General features: G+C 32.3%; 1 protein-coding gene across 4 annotated transcripts in view; it reads right to left on the reverse strand.

Moving 5' to 3' along the window:
* Positions 1-1,167: 1,167 nt before the first annotated feature.
* Positions 1,168-18,635, reverse strand: part of LOC110661319 (insulin-degrading enzyme-like 1, peroxisomal) — a 37,528-nt gene continuing 20,060 nt past the window's right edge. For all 4 annotated transcript variants that reach the window (XM_058143858.1, XM_058143859.1, XM_058143861.1 and 1 more), the window contains 17 exons: positions 18,062-18,154; positions 17,802-17,887; positions 17,279-17,365; positions 10,055-10,158; positions 9,076-9,178; positions 8,459-8,554; positions 8,185-8,374; positions 7,908-7,969; positions 5,920-6,024; positions 4,660-4,861; positions 4,367-4,575; positions 3,165-3,289; positions 3,032-3,083; positions 2,880-2,966; positions 1,935-2,057; positions 1,421-1,668; positions 1,168-1,328 (listed from right to left, as the gene is read on the reverse strand). In XM_058143858.1, coding sequence (XP_057999841.1) covers positions 1,313-1,328; positions 1,421-1,668; positions 1,935-2,057; positions 2,880-2,966; positions 3,032-3,083; positions 3,165-3,289; positions 4,367-4,575; positions 4,660-4,861; positions 5,920-6,024; positions 7,908-7,969; positions 8,185-8,374; positions 8,459-8,554; positions 9,076-9,178; positions 10,055-10,158; positions 17,279-17,365; positions 17,802-17,887; positions 18,062-18,154 — 1,988 coding nt within the window. In that variant the 3' untranslated portion in view covers positions 1,168-1,312. The remainder of the gene's footprint in view (positions 1,329-1,420; positions 1,669-1,934; positions 2,058-2,879; positions 2,967-3,031; positions 3,084-3,164; positions 3,290-4,366; positions 4,576-4,659; positions 4,862-5,919; positions 6,025-7,907; positions 7,970-8,184; positions 8,375-8,458; positions 8,555-9,075; positions 9,179-10,054; positions 10,159-17,278; positions 17,366-17,801; positions 17,888-18,061; positions 18,155-18,635) is intronic.

The raw sequence follows: 18,635 nt of genomic DNA on the forward strand, positions 1-18,635 counted from the left end.
AAATCAATTTATAAGCCGATAAATACTCTCTCATAGTAAATAAACTGAGTTTATTTGAGCTAATTGAATGATAAACAAAATGTCAATTTTGGCCACATTCAAGACGAAAAGTTGAACTTTATGCCTTAACATAATGCTAACTTACATTTTTTTATTTTATGTTTTCTTTTATGTCCCTAGTTGTTTTCAAGAAAGATTGACATTTTTTTTTCTTTATTTAGTGCCGTCTGCCTTGAAATTATACATGATTACAAATATAATGGAATTAATGAAGGATAGAATAGAAAAGCAATCCTAAACTTTTTCTAATCTTGTAAATGTGAGCATATATTTTGGGATATCCCAAAAGGGAATAGTGTATACCTTGGTTGGATGGGGAAAAGTAATCTTTATATATATATAAAATATTGTTACAGGGAAAAGGAGGCTAAGGATTTAACTTGTCATACACACTCTTAACTGCAAAGATATTAATGGAATAACACATTCATCATATTTCAACAAATTATATAACTGGAAGGTTAGGTTAGATTGTTGATTAAACTATTCACATATTTTTTTATTGTTATGATAGACAAATAGATAATTTTTCAACCAAATAAAAAATGCCACATAATGTAAATATGTAATTGATGCCGCAAAATAAATATGATTCAAACTCTATTTACATTACTCAATGCATTCCAAAAAGAGAACTCGGGTTCAATCCTTAGAGAAAACATTATTAGAAGAGGCAGCCATAAACTCTGAAAGGATTAATCTTCTGAAATCATAAAACCAACATAACATACCAATAAAAAATAAATAAATATGATTCAAACTCTTAATTTTGGGAACCTTGAGCTAATTACTAGTAAACCCACCTACTTTAGCTAAACATTCACATATTCATTAAAAAAAATTATAATGTTTATTTAAGAAATTCGTATATGTTAAATACTTTTTTTTTACAAATATTTTTATTTTATATGTATACATTAGAATTTTCTATCTTCCCATGCAATCTTTCTGCACATTTCAATTATACGGTAACCTTCTCAATGCAGAGAGAGGAAAGATAAGAAGCATAGGCTAATCAACCTTCTACATTAAATTTTACCATTTAGCTCTCATCTGACCGATTGATGAACATTCAGACAAAATTTATTAGTCTGAAACAAGAGCAAATAAAATATGTAATCTCTCCCAAGTTATAATAAGAAGCAATTATTACAAATCCAGAACTGGGATTCATGATTGTCCTAAGCAGGAACCATCATTCCAGTCCTTAAAAAATACCTCGATTAATGCTTGTTTTCCTCATATACTCTTGTCACAATTTCACTTGACTGAAAATGGGAAAGCTTATCCATCATTGTTTTTGGTTTAGAGAATGATAAAAAAAATAAAAATAAAAAATAAAATGGTGTTCAATCCTTACAACTTTGTTCGACCAGCGCATCCTTTGAAGGAACTGTAAAGAGGTTGTGATCTTCTAAAACTAAAAATATCATCTATCCGAACCTTGTTCGGCTCAGCTTGCTCACCTGTATCTGATGCGTACTCGAGTGAATGCAGGCTCCCATAAACACGTATGCTCAATGTCCTCTTCTGAGGTGCACCAATTCTTATATATTCGTTGAAAAAATCAATAAATTCTTGTTTTGTAAGCTGCTCTAGTGCTGCAACCTGGTATTAATGCCATTCAAAAGGACAAACTTGCATCATGCTCTTGGATTTTGGGATTACTAGTGTATGGGTTGCAGAGTTGGACTCTACTAGTTTCTAAAAGTTTCACAGATTTGTAATAGTCCAAATCGTGAAAGTGTTATATCATGTCAACATTCAAAAAGGAAAAAGAAAAGAAATAAAAAGAGTGTTATGCCCATGAATCCTTATTTTATGCAGGTATTTTAGGATAAAGTGAATGGTCAAAGTAATTATAATACTCATACCTCACATTCTTTGCGGTCAAACTTGAGAGTCCCAACAACAATCTCATGCCAATAAAATCCAGATTCTTCCCACAAATTCTTGTGCTTCTCAAGTTTCATATCAATCAATGCCTTAACATTGCTCTGCACAACAGCCAGTTTATCAGTTATTTTACAATGAAAGGTGGCAATGGGCAATCCTTTCAAAATCTTAACTTTGCCGATGACTGACCCAAAAGTACAGTTAGAATTGTGAAGTCTCAAAACAAATTTTTAAGATAATAAACAAATAATAATGATGTTAATGGCCGAAACTCAGTTCAGCATGCAAACCTTACGACAAGTTAATTCAACGACTAAACTAATATGCTAAAGTGTGTTGTCAACGAGCTAGTAATCACTTCATTTTCAAGCCACAAGAGTGTTATTCTGATTGTTTGTAGAACTTATAAAATGAATTGAACAACCAATACTTCAACCGTTAATTTCTTGAGTATCATTTAGGTTACTAATATGAGAATCTTAAAGATGGATAGTATAATGGTTGTGATACTGTTAATTCAGCACTCTCTAAACAACTATTAGGACTCGGTAACTACTTGCACATTCAACATAGCAATTAAGAGAAACTTTTAGAGTTAGCTTCATACTAGGAACATATGAATACTGTTGACTAATATTGTGCAGAGTTGGTTTCAAGATCATGTTCATAGTCATGATTATTAGGATTTATACCTATATATATTGAAGTAAACTCAAAGCAGTCATTAATGAATTTATCTTCAAACTATTTTATATCATGTCCTGTTTAGGCCATGCATGTTCATCTCTGTGTCATAATTGGATCTCTCAATAAATTTTTGTTGTGTTCAGATAGCGTGATCAAGCACCTCAAGATGAAATCTAAATAAATATGCATCGAAAAAAATGTTACTCTGTTATGAGACTATTTGTCCCTGATCTCACCTTGAACTCCACATCAGTCATCTCATAAATTTTATTTTCAAACAACTTGAGGAATGCCTCGACTCTCAAATCAATATACCCCGGATCCTGTCCAGTTCACCAATATCAATTTAGATTATGGCCGAAATTCACACAAAAAAGTTGCAGCATACCTTTACTGTAGATTGAACAATAAATTTTACTCCATGAATACCATAATCGTTCCTGCATAGTTTGATAAGTTCAACTGTATTAAAGGTATTTGAAGTTTAATGAAATGTTTAGGGAAAATAGACTTTTGCATACCTCCGTGTAAGGCGAGTAATGTACCCAAGTTGTTCAACTGTTCTCAGCTGGTGGAAGGTTGCTTGCTTTGCGATTAGAGTAAAAAGCTGAAGTTTCACATTCAGCATAAATTCATCTTGATGAACCTAGATAATTCAATGAAATGGATTCAGCAACTGCATCATTCTCTCCCCCAAAAATAAATTTTTCAAGTCAAATCAAATGGCCTGGTAAAGTTCATAGGAATAAATGATTTCAGAAACAATGGATTCAGCAAAAGCAAGCAGCTTCATTCTAGGCTTTTCTTAATTGCTCCCCATTTTCAAATTCAAGCAGTGCAGGCCATGTAAAGAATGTCCAGAAAAATTATTATACGGTAAAGAGAAGAAAAGAATGAAAAAGATCACAAAATTTCTTCATTGTAGACTCTGACCAGACAAAGACATTGTTGAAAAAATTTTCCACTTCTTTCCTTTGCTGAATAACATCTCAACCAAAACAGTAGTCCTTCCATCAAGTACCATTGAATGTTTCACCTCTAAAGGACAAGACCAAAATAAAAGATAATGAGTCCATGAGCTTTTAACATAACACTGACTCTCCAATTAGGTTTTGTGGTCATCGAACATTCACACTTTATCCCGCCATTAAGTTACCAACAAAATCTGAACAGAACATCACAGCAAATGGTAGAACTATCAGAACCGATGAGGAATTCAAATTTTAGTTCTGATCAATAATGAGTAGGAAGAATCATATCCATTTGAAATTATGAAAACATATGTGCTACTACTTTTGTTTTAACAATTTCAAGTTGCGGCTCCTAATAAAGTGGAGAAGTATTTTCTGCTTAAGTTCCATGCAACCTAGAAAATTAGCGAATGTGTGATTTGGGAAAATGATGTAGTTGAGTAACAATATTAATTAATTTATTAAAATATTATATTTGTAGGAAACTAAAGAAGCATCAAGAATGCAACATCTGTTAAAACACAGACCTCAATAAGACATTTAAAATTTTCTTTTCATGTCAAAGGAATTGATAAGAAAAAAGAGAGGCAGAGGAAAAAAAAGTAAAAATGGGAAATAGCAAACAAAAAAGGTTCCTTATAACCTCTACATAAAAATTTAGAATAATATCCCAAATAAACAAAATGGTTTCCGGTAAGGATAAAAAATTTAAACCAACCGGTATAACCAGAGTGATTAACATGTGTAGTTACCTGAATATAATGTACTAGGGCAGAGTTCTCATTGCTTGGATTTAAACCTAGTGTAGGGTAGACATAGCTCATACCCCTTTCAAGCTTGACAACCCTGTTAGTCAAATGCTGGGATGGGAATAAAGGTTGGCATATGGGGTGTGGACCCTTGAAGAAAACATCTTCAACATATTGAATTATGGACTCTGCCTCACTGCATTCAATGTTACCTGAAATTAAATAAGATTAAATAAATCAAGGCAGGAATCATAGTAATTCTAGAACTTTCAAGAAAGTAATCAAGACTAACAAACCTGCTATGTAGCATTCTAGGAATGCCCTTGAGAGCATCATGGGAGTAAACTTTGCAAGATCTTCAGCTTCAAGATTAGGAAGAACTTCTAGTTTTTCCATCCATGGCCATTTCTGGTCGGATAATACTAATGAGCAATAGTATGTAGCTTGCTCGTTGGGTTGTTGAAACTTGCAATTTTCATAGTCCTTTCTTAACTTTTCCTGATAAATAATATATAATGTCAACACAAATTTCATCCACTACTCGAGTAATTTTTCACATCCTAGTCTGTGTTGAAAGGTTGATGAATGTGCTACCCATACTAGCACCCAAAAACAAATGGCCATCTTCTCTTTTTGAAGGAAGAAAGAGATTCTGGTCTCAAAATACTGGCACAAGCTTTGGGCATAACTTGGCAGTCATGACACACACACACACACACACACATATTTTGGTATTAAAATAGGATTACACCTAAGGTTAGGAATTATTATAGGCATAGATTAACATATTATATTAATTAGTCCTTTTTTGAATTCTTCTAAATATTGTAATAAAGCCATGCACTTTTAGTCCATTCAAATTGTAGAAAGAGATGATTCTCATTGATTTCAATTAATCTGTACATGGGTATATATATACAATTGATTCCTATAATTGTGTTCTACTAATTAGGAAGAAATCCTAAATAAGAAATCCTAAATAGGAATACAGAATACAGAATATACAGAGAAATAATATAGTGATTGACTTTCCATAACACAAATTTATCCCCTTCTATCCATACTTTTACTTATAGTATAGATTAGATGTGGCTTGGCTTCAATTTGAGAGATGGGGGTCAATTAACATGGGTGAGGCATATTTAAATGATCAAATAAAAAATATCTCATCTAAATTATGTGAGCTTTCAAGTTTCAAGAGGCCAAATTATCCACTATTCCCATTTCCCACTTCATGTGCAGCCAATTCTGGCTTCTGTGGGATAGAGGAAATCACGATGGGTCCCAAACAATTCAAGACATATTATAAGATGAATGCTCCAAAATCCAAACCAGTGGGCAGAAAAAGAATTTTTTAGATCTTGCACCCTATGCTTGGCTAAATAGAAACTTCAAATTTCTACAAGGTGAAAAAAGAGCGGGAGGGGGAGCGGCTTCTAAGACCACAAAATCAGTTTAGTACACAAGCATGTTTAAAGTACATTCAGAAGAAAATACAGCATTATTTACGTAAAAACAGTTGAAGCATTTGAGAATAAGTATACTTTAATTAATACCTTAATCACAGCAAACCTGTCAGGATTCACATAAAATTTTGCAATTTTTCCAATGATAGTTTCCAGCAAGGTCTTCAGTTTGTGATTATAACCATTCAGAGTCACCTGAAGGTGAAGGAAATTTAAAAGGAAGTTAAAACATGCAAGTGGTGTCACATCATGCAGAGAGAGAAACAACAGCCAAACAACTATTAGGTAACATGATTTCTTTTCCCAAGGAAGAATCTCAGTGGAAGAAAAAAGCTTGAGATTATGAACTTGTATTTCTAGTGTATTTCCTTCGTATTGCAACATTGCAAAATAAAGAAACAATGAAATACTGCAAAAGTTAGAAGAGATTCCTCCGGGTTAGTGCAAGTCATCTATTTTCAATCCCACCTAAATGGGAAAAAGAATCAAGTTATTATTTCATATTTAGTAACTTAATCATCTGTCTACCAATTCATCACCCTATAGTTGGATGCGTGTGTGTGTGTGAAAGCCTTATTAATTAGAATAATATTTGATGTTAAAATGGGAGACAATCTGTTTAACATGCTAACGAGAAGTGGACAAATTGACAGTTATTAATGTCTGTACGCTCATGAATTAAGTGTATATTAGATAAAAAAAGCATTAATTCATTTGTTCAATATAGAAATCTAATGCTGCCTCCTATCGTTTCTTCTCTTTGCTTTGATTCACCAACTGAAAGAACTATTTGGATCATCTCGGAGGATTATGTCAAAGAAATGAGGAAAGTGGTGTAAACATTCAGTTTGTTTAATTAGATTGATGAAATCAATTAAATGAATTGAAAATAAATTAAATTGACACATAATAAGGTATTTGATTAGCAGAGGAAAAACCATAAGGAAATTGGTTGCGATTCATAGTAAATCATGGAATAGGTATGGAAAGTTGTTCATTTCACTGATTAGGTGATCAAGCAGCTGGAATTGATGAAAGAGATGATCGAATAACGTAGTTTAATCTCATAAAAGCAAATGGATTGGATTTGTGTGATGATGCTTCTGTGAAGAGTGAGAGGAGGTAGTTGAGGTATTGTAATAAATAGGAAGAAATTGAAGATGTTAATAGAGGGGTGGGCTACCTTTCACAATTTCAAAAGGACAACAAAGACAATGTTTATAAAATTTATGGAACTGCTAAAGTGAACTTCTTAGAACCAGGAGTTCACAGCATTTACTTAACAGAGTGATGAGACAAAACAAGGACTACTGGATGAAGGATCATTCAAAATAAAGGTATCAAAATCCAAATATGACAATGAGTGAAAAAGGTGAGAGATGTTTAGGCTGCTAAGTGTGAAGCTCCAGCCTCTTGGACTAGTGTACTGAGAAAACAAAGAGCGCAATAGATAGACCATTTTTACTGGTAAAATGATAGCAAATAGAGAAAGTAATATGCAAGATTTTATAGATGTAATGCAATAATCATGTACAATTACCGATGTATGGTGACCAGATGGCCAATGAATTATGAACAACAGCTATAGCAGTACTCTAGTTCTCACAAAATTGCTGCATAACAATGCCACTGGTGTTGGAAAGCCAAAGTCTGCTGAAAGATGGGTCTCTAAAAGAACTAATAAGGATAAGACCTTGACTAACAGGATTGAGGAGTGTGAATGAAAATTAAAAGATGGAATTTATGCTAGGTCCCAGGATAACTGGGAGTAAAAGGGAGAAATAATTGTTTGCAAACCATGCTGCTATGAAGTTCCTTTTTGAAAATTATGCACATAGATATTGCTCCATAATACCCTATAAATATATTTATTAATCTTAGTATTTTGACATACAAAACACAAGAAATTATTGGTTTCAACTTTCTAAAGGTATTTTCTTTCCTGGAGGAACTGAAATATGACAGAAAAGAAGCACCATTAGTAGTAGTTATTGAGATGACATGAACTTTGATTTCAAAAATGCATGCATACAACTACGAATACTTGTAGGCACAATTAACAAAGAAACAAGAAGTACCTGAAAACCACTAGCTGCGATGTTTATGTGATAATATAGACCAGCAACACGTGCATTGTAAGCTGAAAAGTGCAGAACGTGTCAAGAACTTGCCAAAAAATGAAACTAAATACCACATCAGAAATATCAATAAGCCGTAACAGGGAAAGGAAAGGAAAGTCAATTAAATCCAAGTGCTCTGCCTCTTCGTCAAATATAACTAGTAGAAGTATCATTGGAAGGGGAAAAATATCAAAGAAATAAGAATGTTCCCCTTCACTCAATCCAATTTACTTGCCATATTCATTCAAGTAATCCTTTAACAATCGAGTAAAAATGATTGTAAGAACTTCTGTCTCTGGAGAGCTCTTAGCACAGGGGCAATTGAAATCTATTTTGACATAGGCCTTGGGTGTAGAGAACAGTGTATCAGGCTTGTACCATAATGACGCACAGGATGACTTTCTTACTAGAGCTGGGAATGTGACCTGCTTCAAAGGTTAATTGCATCAGAAACAAACTTACAGAGAAATTGAAAATCACATAATTAGATTTAAAGTATTCCATCAAACCTTCCCTTGTGTGTCCTTGAGCGATAGGTCAGTAGGGATGAACACATTAGGTGCGGGTAGGTGCAGATTTTCATTAGGGGCAGAAGATATCCATTCCTGCAATTAACAAAAACTTCCACAGAAATATCAAGCCCTTACAGAATATTCTAATTAGGAAAAGCATATTGCTCGATTCAACGAGGAACAATAACAACTAAGCCTTAATCCCAAACTATCAAGCCCTTGCAGGATATTCTAATTAGGAAAAGCATATTGCTCGATTCAATAAGGAACAATAACAACTAAGCCTTAATCCCAAATTAGTTAGAGTTGGCTATATGAATCTTTTTCACTATTTAGATCTGTTTGAGACCAATTCTGCATCAATATTCAAAAATTATAAATCTTTTGATATTATTTCACTCCACGTCATTTTAGGTCTTCCTTTTCCACTTTATTTCTTTCACCACTAATTTATCACATTTCCGTATAGGAGCATTTGATTCTCTATGTTAGACATTCAATGAGAAACAAAATGACAAAAAAAAAATTCACTGTCTGTCCACTTGACATATCTTTTTGCATTTTTTATCATCAAATTGAATGAATGATATAAGAAATAACAACCAAGAACAAACCTGAATCATTGAATCAGTAATGTTTTCAACACTATATGCAGTTTTGTACCAAGGCTCAACCAAATCAGTTTGCCCTTCAAATTTCTTTGATTCCCAAAAGATTCTGTAGGATTGACAACTTATTAGGAAAAATAACATGCCTCAACCATATCAGTGTCCAAATTGAAAAATAATAGTACATCAATATAATTTCAAGAAACAAAGATCAAGTTTGTAAATATGTCAGTCAATTTGAAGCATGTAGCAACACATAGCATAACAACCAAAAAAAAAATCATATCTTGTTATGAACCAATGGTCATCTTGATCTCTCTTTTCCTCAAACACAGTAACTTTAAGGTAAAGAAGCTATCAAGATAAGGTACCAAGCTGCCGAGCACCCATTAAAACAAAAAAAACTTCAACACAGTGACATTTCTCACCATTGGAAACCACACTTAAACATAATAAAAAGACAAACCAAGTGAAAACACATCTCACTACCAATCCAAATTATAATGACATAGGAAACAGCAGAATAAACTATTATCATGAAAGGTGAAGCAAAGAAAAGAGATGAAACTAGAGAAAATGCTTAGAAAAGAAAATATCAGCCAAAAAAAATGAGAAACATATTAAATGAATATATATCTTGATCATTATCTTTTGGTCCTTTCAACTTCTATTACTACAACAATTACTACAATAGAGGATCATTTAAGTTTTGCAGCGCGCTATTGTTCTATTTGTTTTCTTGGAGAGTATCTGAAACAATGGTGTATCATTGTATCGTTATATACAGATTAAAAGTCATTCTCTACTAGTTTTAGGCTTTGATCTCTCTGAATACAAGCCAAACAAACAGCAAATTCAGATTGTTATGCAATCTTTCAAAAAATAGATGCCAAGAACAAAGAAAAAGATTTAAAATAACAAATATTTAAACTCCTCATTCCGTAGTGAGCAATTTTATAACTTTTAAATGCACTCATAAACTTACCGCACATTTTTTGGAGAAAGCTGATCCATTACTGATTGAATTATGCTTGGGCTGAATTTGGAAGGCATGGAGGATCGAACTAGCCAATCTTTTGGAGGATATAACTAGAATGCCAAAAGAAGAAATTAATACACAAGTATCATCAGCATCTCACAACAAAAGAAAAAATATTAGCTCCCAATTTTTGTATTACAAGCTAAAAAGATATAAGGAATCCATTGATGTCAAATGTTAAACTTATCAATCACTTTTTAGCGGTTGCTTATTTCATTGATCAAACCATTGTATCAATAGTCTTTCTGCTAAAAATTATAAGTTCTGCATTCTAAATCAATTTCATATCCATAATATCTTAGGAACATAATTAGGGATGGACAGAGGTAGGGGCCAAGGAGGGCACTAAGCCATTAAGATTTTAAAATTTTTTAAGAATATAGTGGTAACTTCACAAATTTTTAATATTTCTAGATTAATTTACAATTTAGCCCCTAACATTTGAAGAAATATACAATTTAATCTCTGTATTTTCAATATCAAACAAATTGGTCCCTCACTTTTTAATCTGTCGACAAAATAGTCAACTATTAGCTTACCATCAACCCTAGTTTCAACAAAAATAATAAACTTCCTGACATTTTCACAAAACCAACAACTTAGTCCTTTTATTTTCAAAATCAAACAAATAAGTCCCTCAGTTTTTAAATTTTATATTTAAACATTTAATATGTTTTATATTTAAATAATTATATATATCATATTTAAATTTAATTTAATATATGCATATATTATTTCAAAAATATAATAAGTATATTTTTCTTTATTAAAAGGTCTTATGTGCATTGTGTTCTAAATTATTAGGAATAATTGTGCTAAAATATATTTAGTCATATTTATAATTTATAGATCCATTAGGTATATGTGAGTGTGATAAAACACATTTAAAATTAGAATGGTTAAAATGAATTTTTATATTTTCTTAATTGAATTTATTTTTCATGATGTTTTGGAAAAATTAGATTTGAGATAAATTAGATAAACTTTTTAATTTTAGGCCATCAATATATTTTAAGTTTAGTAATTCATAACATTAAACATCCATTGTATTTTTTAATTAACAATAATTCCATTTAATTTTTAGCTAGCCAATTTTATTCAAAAAAAAAAAAAATAAGGCGTTTTATTTTTGTCATTGTAATTTAATTGTAACAACTTATGAACTTTTGTAAGAAATTCTCGTCAACTTTTATTTATTTCATGTATATTATTGTTATAAATCATATATTTTAATTGGACCCTCTAAATTAAATTTCTATGTCTGTGACTAAATATAATTCATTTACCCTTTGTTTGATTCCTTAATTATGCATGGGAAACCAAGAGAAATAGGATAGGGGAAACCAAAAGAAAGGACTAATTTCCTTTACATTGTTTGGATAGATTATTAGAATATGAGAAAAATACAATTTTTCATACCCTCCTTACTCATCTAAGTAATTTTACTATAAATAATACCTTTATTCCCACATTTCCCTCCATTTCACTCCAATCTGGAGGGAAATATTTTTGGGTTGGGAAATGAAATTTCTTTTCTATTCTCCTCATTTCTCTCCATTATTTAATGTCCAAACAAGAGAAATTAGAAAAATCATATTTCTTTATTTTTCTCTTCTCTCAATTTCCCTCAATCCAAACAAAAGATAAGTTTTTATAATTCCATGTCAGTGTACGGTGGAATAAATATACCTGTCTAATCAATACATGCATATATGCAATTAAGCATTATTATACTATAATAAAAGAGAGATTACTTTCACTGTTCTTATGAACAGTGAAAGTTCTACTTTCACCCTTCGATTTTTTATCTTGCTTTTTTCTTTTGCTTTATTTCTTTTGTTTTCTTTTTCTTTTTTATTTTTTTTATACAACTAGACTTGTTCAATATTTGCATAAAAAAGATATATTATTTAAATATGTTCATATAATTTAAGTAAAATCTAATTTTATCTATTTGTCCATGAATAAATAAAATTTCCTAATTGATAATAAATTAAAAATAAAATATACAATTTTCATTAAAAAATAAGGCAATTATAGTATTATACAATTAATTCATATAACATGCGAGCATGTGCCCACACACACACACACACACACACACACACACATCAAAAGTCAATTTTGAGTTGCTATTCCAACAACAATATTGTAAAACTTTTATTCAGAGCCGGTCCCAAGCCCGGATAAAGGAGGAGGGTTGCAGTAGGTGACAACCAGCGTAAAAATTTCGTCACACCTTATGATATGGATTCAAATGATATAAACGTTGGGGCGTCCTCTACTAACGACCCGCTACATCGGAGCCCGGTTGTAGTGAGAAATATGCAAGGGTGTAGGGCGTTCACCGAAAGCGACGCGCCATGCCGGCGCCAGGGTGTGGTGTTAAGTGAGCAAGGGTTCCCACATCATGGACGGGTGTGGGTAAAGAAGTTAGTCCATAGGATAGATAGTAGAACAGATAGTGGAATAGAACACAAGATAGACATAAAAAACAATAGAAGATATCATAAAAGGAGACCAATTAGGAAGGAACAGGATAGGAGGAGGATCAGGATTGGTACTCGGAATGTTGGATCACTTACAGGAAAATTAATTGAGCTTGTGGATACCTTGAAAAGGAGAAGGGTGAATATTGCTTGCATTCAGGAGACTAAATGGGTATGAGAGAAAAGTAAAAAAGTGGATAATTCAGGGTACAAACTGTGGTTTACCGGAAAGGAGCGAAATAAGAACGGAGTGGGCATAATCATAGACAGGACATTGAAAGACGCTGTAATAGCTGTGAAAAGAGTAGGAGATAGAATTATACTAGTAAAGCTAGTACTAGAAGGAAAAACAATAAATGTAGTTAGTGCTTATGCCCCACAAATAGGACTAGATAGTGAGAGTAAACAAAGGTTTTGGGAAGATATGGATGATTTAATGCAAAGCATACCGAATGAAGAGAATATTTTCATTGGTGGAGATTTGAATGTGCATGTAGGAAGTGATAGGCAAGGCTATGAGAATGTTCATGGAGGTTTTGGTTTTGGCAGTCGAAATGAGGAGGGAAAAAGCATCCTGGATTTTGCTATGGCATACGACCTAATACTAGCAAATTCCTACTTTATAAAAGGAGTCACATTTAGTGAATTTCAAAAGTGGGCAACATAGAAGCTAAATCGACTTCCTCTTAACCAAGAAGACAAATAGAGCTCTATGCAAGGATTGCAAGGTCATTCCAGGAGAGGCTTTAACAAGTCAACATCGGTTAGTAGTCTTGGATGTCAAGTTTAGGAACAATTCAAGTAAGGTCAAAAGAAATAGTGTAGCTCGAACAAAGTGGTGGGAGTTCAAAGGAGTAAATCAAGTGAAGTTAAAAAATGAGCTTCTCGAGTCCGAAGCATAGAAGCTGAATATGGAGGCCAATGATATGTGATACAGATGGCATCAAAGATTAGAGAAGTAGCTAGAAAAGTACTTAGAGAGTCTAAAGGACATGAACCACCCTCAAAAGAGAGATGGTGGTGGAATGAGGAAGTACAAAAGGCAGTGAAGAGAAAAAGGGAATAGTATAAGAAATTACCTAAATGTGATAATAATGAGGCATATGAACAGTACAAGATAGCAAAGAAAGAGGCAAAAAAGGCAGTTAGTCAAGTAAGAGCACAGGCCTTTGAAAAGTTATATGAGAAACTTGGAACTAAAGAAGGGGAGAAAGATATTTATAGATTAGCAAGGAAGAGAGAAAGGAAATGTCAAGATCTCAATCGAGTTAGGTGCATTAAGGATAAAGAAGGAAAAGTGTTGGTGAAAGATGAGGACATTAAAGAAAGATGGAGAAATTATTTTAATGATCTCTTTAATAATAGTCAAAATGGTAATAGCATGAATATAGACTATAGAACGATAGAAAAGAATGTGAATTATACTATAAGGATTAGATCTTTAGAAGTAAAGGAAGCACTTAAGAGAATAAAAGTGGGTAAAGCCTGTGGACCCGATGGAATACCAATTGAAGTGTGGAAGTGTTTGGGAGATATGGGAGTGGCATGGTTAACTAAATTATTTAATAAGATTCTAAACTCAAAGAAAATGCCTGATGAATAGAGGAGGAGTATTTTAGTACCTATTTTTAAAAATAAGGGAGACATACAGAGTTGCTCGAACTATAGGGGAATTACACTCATGAGCCATACTATGAAGTTATGGGAGAGAGTTGTGGAGCATCGACTACGTCATGATACTTCTATCTCTCTCAATCAATTTGGCTTCATGCCCGGTCGTTCAACTATGGAAGCGATCTTTCTCGTTAGAAGCTTGATGGAGAAATATAGAGATGTGAAAAAAGACCTACACATGGTTTTTATTGATTTGGAGAAGGCTTATGATAGTGTTCCAAGAGATGTCCTATGGAGTGTGTTAGAACAAAAGAGGGTATCTATTAGGTACATACAAGTGTTGAAAGATATGTATGAAGGAGCAACTACTATTGTGCGCACAGTGGGAAGGGACACAAGAGATTTTCCGATCTTAATTGGATTACACCAAGGATCAGCTATAAGCCCTTACCTTTTTATATTAGTTTTAGATGAATTGACGAAACATATACAAGAGAGTATTCCTTGGTGCATGATGTTTGCGGATGATATTGTTCTGATAGATGAGACGCGAGAAGGAGTCAATAGAAAACTAGAGCTTTGGAGAAGTACTCTAGAGTCAAAGGGCTTTAAGTTAAGTAGAACGAAAACAGAATACATGCACTGCAAGTTCAGTGAAGGCCAAACTGGTGATAGGGAAGGAGTTAGTTTGGATGGAGTGGTACTGTCCTAAAGTAATCACTTTAAATATCTCGGCTCAGTCCTTCAAGTAGATGGGGGATGTGAGGAGAATGTTAGTCATAGGATTAAAGCCGGATGGTTGAAGTGGAGACATGCCACGGGAGTTTTATGTGATCGCAAGATTTTCAGTAAGTTGAAAGGAAAATTTTACCGTACAGCCATACGACCAGCTATATTATATGGTAGTGAGTGTTGGGCATTGAAGGAGTCGTATGCGTCTAAGATAAGAGTTGCAGATATGAGAATGTTAAGGTGGATGAGTGGCCATACTAGACTAGATAAAGTCCGTAATGAGAGTATTAGAGAAAAGGTAGGAGTGGTACTAATTAAGGATAAGTTGAGAGAAGGAAGATTGAGGTGGTTTGGTCATGTGAAGCGTAGACATACAGAGGCTCCAGTTTGACAAGTAGAGCACATTAGATTAGAGGATAGAAAGAAAAAAAGGGGTAGACCTAAATTGACTTGGAGGATAGTAATAGAATATGACCTAGAAGCATTACAAATTTCTGAGGATTTAACCCAAAATCGTTTAGAGTGGAGAAAGCGAATCCATATAGCCGACCCCAAATTTTTGGGATAAAGGCTTAATTGAGTTGAGTTGAGTTGAGTTCCTTCTTATTTCAATTGGTCCCTCTCAATTTTTACCCTTTTCCTGTGCAATATCTAATTTAAATTTTTTATTTTATTTTAATTATTTTTAACTATTAAATGATTACATTTATCTCAATCTAGATCATCTCTATATAAAAAAAAATACAATATATTTATAATGAATATAGGAATTGAGACGAATTTTTCCCATAAAAATTATCCCTAATTATTTACTTTAGCCTATTAACTTATTAAAATTATAGCACTATATTTTTTTTCTGCCAAACTATAATAAATGTATTTTACATTTGTGAGAAATGGATATATTAAATAATTTTTGTAATAAATTATAAATAATAATTGATTTTGATAACAAAAAAATTATACTTGTAGCATCGCGTGGGTATTGTAACTTGTACAATACATACGTACATATATACATACATGTACTTTATAATACATGGAAACACACAAACACATAAATTTTTTAAACAATAGCCAAGAAATAACGAGATATAAATTAATAGATACTCTTGAGAGAAAAATTTCTCCCAATTTTATAGATCATAGTTCAATTAAGTCCCACTTTCATTAGATGCAAATAAATTACAAGTTGTTAATTTTCATTGGACATTATACTAGACAAAGCAATACTATAAATTAACTTTCAATTAACTCATCTAATCTAACCACAATACATAAACATGATGGCCATATCCTACAAAAGTAATTCAAAATTTGGCCATCCCTATCAATGAGACAGTCATGGTGTGAGAAGTCCTAAATAAGCCATAGAATTCACTGGTTTAAGAAGTAATGATTCTTATAATTTTTTTTCTTCTAAAAATGACAAGAATCCAACTAGACAATATACGATCATCAAAAAGCTACAACATAAACCATCAAACCTTTTTATGAAATGAGTGATTCTTGCCTACACTAGAGTGTACAAACCACCCAATTAAGAATTGACATATCACTAAAATAATAGTGAGTCCTACTATAAAATATGGTGGGTCGTATTATAAAAATTGGTTTCTCAATTTTTGATTGGTTGGATGTATAAATTATTTTATAATGTACAAATTATTTTATAAACCTTGGTGTAGCTATGAATTTTCCTTCTACAATATGGCATCAACATTAACTTTTTAAACCCACATTACTAATTTATTAAGGGGAATTTTCCTATGTATGCCATTCTATGATGTGTGGGTATATTCATATGTGCAAACATTATTGCCTATCATGTTTCTTTGTTATGTTCTTGAGCATATTGTAAAGCATCTCTTCCATTATTTTTTTTTTCTATCTCAAAGCATCTATTTTGTTATTCTTCTCTTTATTAAGGAAATGGGAAAAAGGAATATGGTGTCATTTCACATATATATTTTAATGTCTTTGTTGTCTCCTAGGATTAAGCTATTTCATCATATTAAACAATCTTTGACCGAAAAAGATGAGATGAAATATGTAAAATTTGTTCTTACTTTGCTATTACACTAAGCATATAATGAGGAAGCAAAATTTGTTCTTTTCTTAGAGTCAAGATGATCCACTATTGATTGTAAATGATTCTCGCTTGCTAGAATCCTTTTAACGAAGCAATAGTTGTGCAATACATGCTCCACTACAAAACTTTTACAAGCTTATACGAAAATATCAACCGATTGAACAAAATGGAAAAATGTTTAAAGACATTTTGTTCCACCAATTAAAATATGTGCATACACATGCACATGCATAGGCAACATACCTGCATATTTGATGCGATTTTAGTTGCATAATAGAATGAAGAGATTTTGTCTCGATAATGAAATTTTGTTTCGCATATAGCAGCCATCTTCATGAAAACAACAAAATTATTCAGAATGAAAATAAAATTGGAAAGGAAACATTTGTCACCATAGATGAAAAGGTAAATAACAATTCTAATTAAAAAAAATTAAAAACAAATATACTAAATAATTTGCAAATCAAACCATAATATAGCTAATAAACACTATTTTATGCAGATAAGCACAAGGACTATGTGATAAATAAGCAAAAAGTCAATCCTAAGATCTCCTTTTCCCCTCCTCATTACAATTGGACTTTACATTTCTAATAACAAGGCATAACATCAATAACAAAAATTTAAAGGTTAATGCTTTTGTTGAAGATCATATATATAGATGGAGTGCTTATGCAAGAACAAAGGAGTACATATTAAAGTTGTGAAAAGCAAACATTTTCTAATATTCAACAATCGTAGAGAGCAGTAATCTTTTATTCGGTACCTCGTCAAATATCCATTTGCAAATACCAGACTCTTGTAAGAGGTGAATGTATTTGAACAGCAATCCTACAATATCTTGCATGTGTTCTACATAAAACAAAAAGCAATATTTGATCCACGAAACACATGAACCCCAGTTTTCAAATATTGAGGACTTTTTCCAACTAACTAAAACTAAGCATTGTGGCAATCAATACTAGATACATTTACAAGTTACATGCATATCAAATAATTAAAAAGAGGAAATTGAAACAAACTAACCATGACCATCATCAGTGAGATCAATTGTTACTTTAAAGAAAGAAAATGCCCGGTTCCAAAAATCTTCACCTGCATACAAACTTGTAACCCATCCTGCAATAATTTTTGTTCATTACTTTTTTTCTGAAATAAAAATATAAACTAAAACCAATGGAGTCACTACTACAAGGATACCAATTGACATGAATATATCATGCTATGCAAATATTGTTATTTCATCGTGCCTCATCCAACTATCAGCAAGTCCTTCCACATATCAACAAGTCTTAAGTGATGCCTTTTGTTTTTTCAACCAGTAAGTTCCACTCCCAACTTCTTCAATTTTCTAATTACATAATGATAATAAGAACATTCATTTCATGGCAGTAAGCGAAGTTAAAGCCACATTAGGTGGAATTATGATTTAAACTTTGTAGGTAAACCTTATGTTTGTGTTTTTGGAAAATAAAAACTATGCCCTAGTTGAATTTTATGGGTTGTTAGTGACTAAATCAACAATTTGCTTAACACTCCTATATAGATTTACTATGCTTGTATCACAATTACATTCATAAATCCTTTTGAACAGTTTGAT

Source organism: Hevea brasiliensis, chromosome 3 (assembly GCF_030052815.1).
Source record: "Hevea brasiliensis isolate MT/VB/25A 57/8 chromosome 3, ASM3005281v1, whole genome shotgun sequence".
In the NCBI taxonomy this organism is placed as follows: domain Eukaryota; kingdom Viridiplantae; phylum Streptophyta; class Magnoliopsida; order Malpighiales; family Euphorbiaceae; genus Hevea; species Hevea brasiliensis.